This window comes from Tupaia chinensis, unplaced genomic scaffold, assembly GCF_000334495.1.
Source record: "Tupaia chinensis unplaced genomic scaffold, TupChi_1.0 Scaffold000023_1, whole genome shotgun sequence".
NCBI lineage: Eukaryota > Metazoa > Chordata > Mammalia > Scandentia > Tupaiidae > Tupaia > Tupaia belangeri.
In genome coordinates, this window is record NW_006159453.1 from 2,111,671 (window position 1) to 2,120,778 (window position 9,108).

General features: G+C 42.3%; 1 protein-coding gene across 1 annotated transcript in view; it reads left to right on the forward strand.

Annotated features, from left to right (window-relative positions):
• Positions 1–9,108, forward strand: part of TGFBR3 (transforming growth factor beta receptor 3) — a 206,811-nt gene that overhangs the window by 185,713 nt on the left and 11,990 nt on the right. Inside the window, exons 14-15 of the mRNA XM_006140157.1 lie at positions 3,050–3,091; positions 5,642–5,749. Of these exons, the coding sequence (XP_006140219.1) occupies positions 3,050–3,091; positions 5,642–5,749 (150 nt within the window). The remainder of the gene's footprint in view (positions 1–3,049; positions 3,092–5,641; positions 5,750–9,108) is intronic.

Consider the following 9,108-nt stretch of genomic DNA (forward strand, 5'->3'; position numbering starts at 1 on the left):
TGACAAAGTTTAACCACAGGTGATTGGATGGAACTCTTCCCAGAAGTGTATGTATTTCTTACATGATGCGTACTATAGGGGCTTTAAATGTTTTTGGACTTATTCAATGAGTCAAACTACTACTTCTTGAGAGAAGGAGAATTCTGTGGTTAGATACTCCGACCTCATCAGGTTCTTGGGAGTTTAGAGAAGAGATAATAGGAGTGAAGGCTTTCTGTCATGTGTTAAGCACTGGACAAACGTGCAAATGTAAGGCGTCATCATTATTATTGCTGCCAACAGGGCCGATGGGCCCAAACTCCTGGGAGTCTATTTTATAGTTAGTGTAGCTAGTTTGTGTTCAGTCTATTGAATGAGACTTTCCTAAAAACACACCATCATTTGTATTTTCTTAGTAATTTTATTTAAGTATAGCTTTTACATATGCCGTTATCCCAGGGCCACCATGTTGCACAACTCCAGGGGGCACCACGCAGTTGCCGTAGCTCTGACTCATCCAGTACCGTTCCTTCTCCTGGAGCTGGACCACTCATAGGTCATGCTGCAAGAATGTTATCAACCCAGCTGAGACGATTAATCTTGAGAATTTACAATCCTGTCTCTTTTCACCCTGTGCAGCTTCTTCATTTTTATAAACATCAATGTGAATTCTTGTTTTGATCAAATTTTCATAAATACTTTTTTTTTTGCTTGAATATAAGATACATATTCCTTTTTTTTCTTTTTTTTTAACTATAGGGTGTATGCGCTCAATGGGGAGAGAGGGATAGAAAGAGAGAAGTCATTCCTTGGGGAGATAGCGACTCTGCAGTCCCTTCGTTGTCCTGTTGGGATTTTGGACACTCATGCACGTGCACCCTGTGTGTTTTTCAAGCTGATAGGTCTAGGACTTGAACTGAGCAGTCAGGCAGTCAGCCATGTGGGATCTAGTTGTGCTTCCACCACCATGCCACCTGCTGGCCCAAGGTGTATGTATATTCCTTCTTTATTGAATGAAAATCGAAGTGAAAAGAGAGGTGCTACACACATGTCATGTTTAAACTAAAACACAAGGATCGAGTCTGTGCCTGGGCTCAGCACATTCTTTTCCATAAAGGGCCAGATAGTGAAGAGTTTCGGCTCGTGGCCCTGTCAATCCCTGCTCCAACTTTTTAATGCCACCGTTGCAGCACAAAAGCACCCACAGACAATATGTAAATGTGAATGAAAATGTCTGTGTTCATGTAAAATTTCACTTATGGAGTAAAGTTGAATTTCACATCATTTTCACATGTCAGGAAATAGTATCTTCTTTTGATATGTTAAAAAGTCATTTTAAAATGTAAAATCCATTCCTGGCCCACAAGCTATACGAAGAACCCTGGCCTGCACCCTTCTCACCGTTGAGGATAATGAGTAGCTGTGCATGAGTAATTTCTTAATCAGTGAGTCCCCAACTAAGGACAGAGCAATACTCACTGGTCATTCGGCCTACTCAGAATTCTGATTCAACTCCTGCCCTGATGCGGTCCAGCTGTGACCTTGGGCTAGTTACATGATATCAGAGTCTCAGGGTGCTCATTTGTAAAATAGTGATTAAAAATCCTTTTTCTGCTTCCCCGACAGTGCTGGTGTGAACCTCAAGTGAGATCTTGGCTACGTAGCACTGTTTGAACCCCAAAGCATGACAGATAGGTCAGAGCACACAGACATTTAATGGTCTTGTATGCCTAGTTTCTTCTGTTGTCTCCATTTTCAAAAGCTATAGCCACATTTTAATCATCTTTTGTCAAACATTTCTGGAAGGCCTGTTCTATGCTAGTCTGAGCCCTGAGAATGTACAGATGAATAAGAGCTAGACCTTGCTCTCGGGTCAGGAGAAAGTGATGGTACGCTGCTGCGCAAAGCGAACAGACGAGGGAGGGATGAGCGAAGGTGGAAGAGACCAGCCTCCCTGGGTGGACATGGAGCCCTGGGAGAGTCAGGGGAGGCCGCCCCATGAACATACCAGTAAAGCAGGCCTTGGGAGAGGGGTGTTCCAGGGAATGGCTTGCAAAACATGATGCCAGGGAGCAGTATGGAGAATTTAGGGGCTTAAATACTAAGAATAAGGAGCCAGCATGGTTGAAAGACCACATTAGGAAAGGAGGCTGGAGAGGCTGGGTAGAGGAGAGAGGGAGGACTTTGTGTGCCCTGCTTAAGAGTTTGGATTTTTTCCATAGAAACAAAGAGGAGTCATTAGGTGGCTAAATTCAGGCAATAATATGATGCACTCTGGGCTCTAGAAATTTCACTCTGGGGCAAATGTGGAGGAGGAATTATTTAGGGGGAGGGTGGTGGTGGAGGAAAGGAGACCCCTGTAATAGCACACATGAATGGTGAAGAGGATCTGAACTAGAGGACAATCACATTAAGGATAGAAGAGAAGGCTGGCCAGGTGGCACTGTGATTAAAGCAACTGGATCCCATATGACTGACTGTGAGGTCGAGTCCTAGACCTGGTGGCTTGGAAAATATGCTAGGCTCATGTGCGTGCATGCCCAAAATCCTGAGAGGAGAATGGAGGAGAAGGGATGGTGGCATGGCCATCCCCTTTCAGGAGTGATTTCTCACTTCCCCTCCCTCTCTCTCTCTCTGTGTCTCTGTCTCTGAGTGAGTGCATGCACCTTGTAGCAAGATTTAAAAAAAGAATACATTAAAATAATATTTTGAGGTTGAATAATAGGAACACACTGGAGAAGTGTAATATTTATGGGTATTGGATCCTTTTGTAAGTAGGAATACAGGTATACACTTATGAGTTGGCCGACTCAAATTCCCAAAATTTCAGTGTTTGCCTAAAAACTTTCTTTAAATTCAAGAATTATTTAAATTTAGCAAAGTATAATGCTTAACATTCCTGGGTAACCCATGTTATAGTTTTGATATCTAAAGAGGCTCATTGATAGAGGTTTCACAAAGTACTTGTTAACAAATAGAAAAGTGTTTGCTTCTGCTGAGGTTTTGATGACCCTTTGCTTAAATCTTGATTTCTCTATGGAATGCATTGTAATTTATGTTTTTGTTTCAGAAAAAGGTCCAAACATTAAGGAATCAAATCCAGTTCCTCCACGTAAGTCTTTATGCAACTATTTCAAAATAATGCCTCCTGGGCTTTTGGAAGAATGATTTGGTTAGCGAACTTTTGCCAAGCTTAGAGTTTTGATAAAGAGACCTTTGCTCTTATTCTCCCTTCCTATTTCCCCTTCTTTTCTTATACTTTTCCCTTTCCCTTCGTCCTCCTCTTTTCTCCCCCTCTCTACCTTTTCCATTTTAAAATACTAACTTGTTGATCCATTGGCATGTGTGGCCTGAATAGAGAGGTCCTAACTTAGTCTTAGAGAGATAAGTAAATGATGTGCAGCTGGTATCTGTTGTGATCTGAAAGTATTAGCACACAACTGTGGGAGTGGTTTTCTTTTTCTTTTCTTTCTTTTTTTTATTTGTCAGAGAGCATGTACGTTGGAGAGAGAGAGCAAGTGAGAAAGCAACCTCCCATGGGGGATGGTCCCACCACAATTCCTTTTTCTCCAATTCTCCTTTCTTTTGGGATTTCGGGCGTATATGCACACAGGACTGGCATGGTTTTCAAGATCTGAGACTTGAACTGCTCCATCGGCTACGCAGGATCTACCGTGCCACTGGCTGGCCCAGCAGTGGTTTGCTTTAAGTGTCATGAGTAATAGTTACATGCTCAGACAAGGAGTGCTAACGTAACTAGTTGCCACATCTTCAAGATAATCTCTAGTCTAACACTTGGGGGAGCCAAGGGAGGGCATCTAAGAAAAAGAACGCACCAGTTACTAGAGAATGATAAGCTGGAAACTGTCTAGGCCAGTTTCATCATTTGTACAGGAGGAGACGGCTGACCCAGAGTTCTAGATGATGTTCCTTATAAGGAGGATCTGTGCTTCCTGGAGACTCCCAGGATTAGCCTCTATAGCTGACCCCATCACACACGTGTAATAGTCACTCTGCGGAATGCCTTGTTCCAAGCACTTCATAAAACATTCTCTTCAGTGGATTATATTAACATACTTACTGAACAATACCGTGAGCTCAGAAAGAAAGATCCATGTGGACTAGATTCAACTATAGTTATGTCAATGACTTCGTCTGTCTTAACTTCCAGAGGACTGTTCCCAGTTCCTAGTCCTTCTAGGAGATCCTTACCCTTTTTACAAACTCCCTGCCTTCAGCAGGTAATGCAGTGTTATCCTCATTTTTCAGAAGTTAAAGGAACATATTAAAGGGCATAGGCCAGGGCAGTTGGATCCCACACGACAGTCTGAGTGCCCAAACCAGGGCCTTGTGAAACACACTGGCACCTGTGTGTGCCTGTGTGCAGTGCCCCAGATCCCAAAAGATGGCTCCATTCCCCATGGGAGGGGGTGCTTTCTTCTCTGCCTCTGTCTGTCTTTGCCAAGCATGTGCATCCTCTAGCAATAAAAATAATAATAATGAATAAAGGGCAGAGGCCTAGAAGAGTGGGGACCAGAACTTGACAGTGCGGGTCCTTCTGGACTCTTCCTCTATGGCATACTTTCCCAAGCCCTTGAGTGTGCTGGGGCTGCCGAAGGGCTGTGTTTGTCTACAACTGAATCTTCTACACTGAAGTGAATCAAAAGGCAGAGAGATTTAATTTATATAGAGATTAGCTGGAGCTACTTCCGACGAGAACAGAAAGTAGAAACCGCATTGAAGTAGTGGGGAGTTCCTATACGTTCCGTTTATATTTAAAAAAAACAGAGGCCTGAGACATTTTACCTCTCTCCCTTGGAAACTGATTTTAAGTCTTTTAAGTGACTCAAAGAAGGTCATTCTCTTAAATGGAAGGAAATGTTCTATTTCTGCAGCCTGGAATTAATTTCAAATATGAAAATCTTTGCCAAATGGAGGAACAATTGGTTCTATTTATATGTTTTGCTGACCAGAAAACTTACATTACTCCCCCCTGAGAAGTATTTCCATTCCCCTCATAGAAAGATCATGGTTGAAAAAGTGTTAAAAAAAAAAAAAGTAGGTTGGTTTAAATGACACAATACGTAGTTGTTAAGATTGTGGGTTTAATACACAAAGGTCAGTGAAGTGACCAATCCACAAGAACAGTTTATTCTTATTCTTTGTTTTTCTCTTCCTGTTATCTTTTATACCTGAAAATGTTCACAGAAATACGTTGGTGAAAATTTTAAGTGTGTGTTTTCTGTGCAGTGTCTCACTGTTGGAGGGTTCAGTGAATAAGAGCAGTGAGTCGGATTTGATAATGGAAGTTCACCTCATTTCCTACAGCATCTTAAGTTGTGAATTTTCAAGCCAGCTTCCATCCAAATAAGAGACCATAGACTTAAGACTTAACAGAGTTTATAAATTTGATTTTTAGTTAGTTTGTTGTTTGAAATAAATCACAGACTAGGACTGTCTTAGAAACCTGTTCATTTCATTTTTCCTTTAAGAAGAAATTTGCAAGTGATAAGACACAGTGTAGTTTGTTGAAATCCCCATTACATTCTCAGATTTGATTAGTCGTTGCTTAGCCTGTATGATACTGCTTGTGAATCAAACATAGAGCGGCAGCGTGTGATGCAAACTCACTTAAAGTTCTATCGGTTTTCCTCCTTCATAGCCATCTTCCATGGTCTGGACACCCTAACCGTGATGGGCATTGCATTCGCAGCGTTTGTGATCGGAGCACTCCTGACGGGAGCCTTGTGGTACATCTATTCTCACACAGGTTAGTGCGACTGTCGACTCCTGGTTGGTGCCCCTCTTGCATGCCTGCCACATGGCAGACACTCAGTGTTTCATCAGATGAATGAACGGATGGAATAATGAATGAGAGAGAAATTTCATTCCCTCCATTTTCACACTTAGCATAAGTTGGGTTTTGCAAAAAGACAAGGGGACTTTAAAATTTTGTGGAAAGGGACCAGCAGATAACATTACAGTTACATCGCTCGACTCCCACAGACTTGACCACAGTTTTAGTCCTGGACCCAGCAGTTTAAAACTCATGCCAGGCGTGTGTGTATGCACGCCCAAGATCACAACAGGAGAATGGGGAAGGGTCTGGCATGGCCATCCCTTCTGAGGGGTTATTTCTCGCTTTCTGTCTCTGTGTCTCTCTCTATCCGATGAGTGCATGTGCCCTATAGCAAAAATCACTCTTAAACATTTTTGTGTGTGTGTGGAAAAATGAGATTAAAGTATTAGTTTATTTTGGTGCAAATTTAAAAAAATCCTTGCATAGTTTTTTTATAGTACACATAGTCTATGAACTTTTTGAAGACCCATCACTCATTTATAAATTGCTTTAATCTGAAGTAATAAAGGGATGTTTAAAGTATTTATGTTCATTGCAGTGGTGACATTGGTAACATTTAGCTTCTACTAAGCCTTTGTCTTTAAAGTTCATGTTAAAGATAGTTAATGTGGACAGACTGGACATATAAACCCTTCCTCCAAAGGTAATGGTTTCAGAATGGGCAGGAAGTGAAAAAGGAAGCCATGATTTTATTACCACCTCTGCCAAGGTGTTGAGCACTGTCCACCAGAATCCCTGATCAATAACTTAAACCAGAATGTTTTGACCTTTTTTTAACTGATGCCATGTCTCCTTTCATAAACATAAACTTTTCATATCTTCCTATAAAGTTTTTAAATTTCTAAAATATGCTTGCATGAATCAAAAAGAATGCAATATAGTAACACTAAGTACCTTGTTTTCAAGCTATGTTTTCCCACTCCCCCAAAACAATTTCTGATGTGTCCCCTCCCTCCCCATGAATGCCAAGTTTGAAAAATACTGACCTAAACATAGAACCTGTTCTGACCCTAGTGCAGAATGTCGGCCCAACAGGGCGTGTATGTTACAACGGAGGAGGGACAAAGGGATTGCCCGTGTATCGCTTCCTTCGTAGTCACCTTCTAAATATGAGAAGGAATGACGTACACTTTGAGTAACATTTTGGAGTAAATAATTTTGTCACAGAAATACTGACATGTTCAGATATCGAACTAGCAGTTCTTTGCAGCTTTTTCCAGTCTCCTTCATGGCTGCAGGGTTCTATTGGCGGCCTCTGTTGTCTGTTGGAAATGAACTTGAAAGTACTCCAAGGAGACTGTGTGCCCCTGAGGATTTTAATGGGCTGCTCAGCCACTGACCTTGGTTCTAGAACTGAACCCTCAAGCCCTCAAAGATAGTCTTGGGTCAAGAAACCAGGTCCAAGCAGAGGGGGCAATCAGATGGCACCCCTAGTTGGAACACACCTCACTGAAATCCCCTGATAACCCTAGGCTCTTGTCCACAGCCAAGCACACAGACCCGATCAAAAGTGACGTTTGGTTATATAGCACGTATTGCAGCTGTTGGACTCAGCGAGTGATTGTTACTGATTCCTTCTCCCAACCAGAGACTTCAGGAGCAGATTTTAAGTATTGTTAATGTAGAAATAAGGTTATAAGTAGATGAAAACAAAACAAAACAACTCTTCCTGTGATGCTTTCTGGCAAAACTATGCTGATTCAGAAGCTAACAGGTTTATAGATACTGCTGTTTGGACTAAAAAAATCTATGAGCATCATTTATGTGATAGCTTCAAAGGTACTTTGTATTAAAAGCTATAGCTGCTGGGTCATTTTACAGACCGTTCATTAGGAATGCTGGTGTCATCAAGCACGAAGAAGGGTCACTTCAGGACCCAGTGGTAGTTTCTTGTTGAAAACCCAGTCAGTTTCGTACCTGAGTCAGCAAGCAGCGAGTTCCGAGTCAGAGGGAAGATCGTCATGCAGTGGCCAGTGGGGGGAGGTGGGATGCAAGCACTGACTCAGTCCACTCCATCGCCACGGTAATCTGAGCTGTGGAACTCAGACCTTATATGGTATATTTGGGGGTTCAGACAGCCTACGCCTCTATGTCAAAAACAATCCTTAATTTGGATGACTTTCCTTTCGATTAAGCTTTCCGTTCCATCTGCAGCACAGAGCATAAAACCAAGTCACGTATCTGAATTGCGGCTATTTACATACCTGGAATGTGTGCTAGTCTAAAAGGGCTGGCTTCCCACTTTATCATATGACAAGTCTGGGCACAATAAGATACTTCCTTAAGGCTGTATTAATTCTGTTTGGAAAGCTCCATTCCTAAAATGTACATTCTCTCCTAAGGTGGTACAGAGAGGAGGGGTGGCTGAGAGTGGATATGGTGCTAGCTTGGCACCATAGACTCGTCGAGCTCTTGGGGAGCCTTACTGGGTCAGGGGTCTGGAGCCGCTAGTTATGAAGATCCCTAAAATCAGATGCAAAATTGTATCTGTTCTTCTCTTTTATTTATTTAAATTTGCCACAGGGCATGTGCACTTGTGTAAGAGAGATGGGGGGCCGGAGGTGGTGGTGGTGAGAAAGCCCCACCATGGGCAACGGTCACACTACAGTCCCATCTCTTCCATCTCTCCCTTCTTTCTGGATTTTGGGCACACATGCACAAGCACCTGGCCTGTTTTCCAAGGACTGGAACTGCACAGTTGGCCCGCGGGATCCAGCTGTCTCAAACGCCATACCACAGCCAGCCCTGTATCTGTCATTTTCTTGAGGACAAGGACAAAAGCTTTTATTTTTATTTTTTAGAAAACCTTTTTAGCTTTAGCAAAACAGCACATGCTCATAGTTGAAAGGCTAAAATGGTTCTGTAAAGCATGCTGTGGGAGTCAGATAATGGTGCAGCAGTGAAACATGATGCTCTGTGAGACAGTCCCCCAAGGTTCCCGGTTCAAGTCCAGAGACCTCCCTGAGTACACCGGTCATGCCTGTGTCCATATCCACAGTCCAGGACCAGCTGTGGGTGGGGGTGGATCAGGACACTGTTGGAGGGGCGGTCTCTTCCTTTCTCTGTGTCCCTTTCACTCAAGGAAGAAATAAATAAATAAACTTTTTAAAAAGACTTGATAATGAAAAAAGCAGGCCTCTCTATACCCACCACATTTTCTTACTTCCTAGAGCACCATTTTTTACTCTTAGTTGATTCTTTTCAGTTAATCCATATTTCTTTTCTTTTCTTTCTTTTTTTTTTTTTTTTTTTTTTTTTTGGGGTTTTTT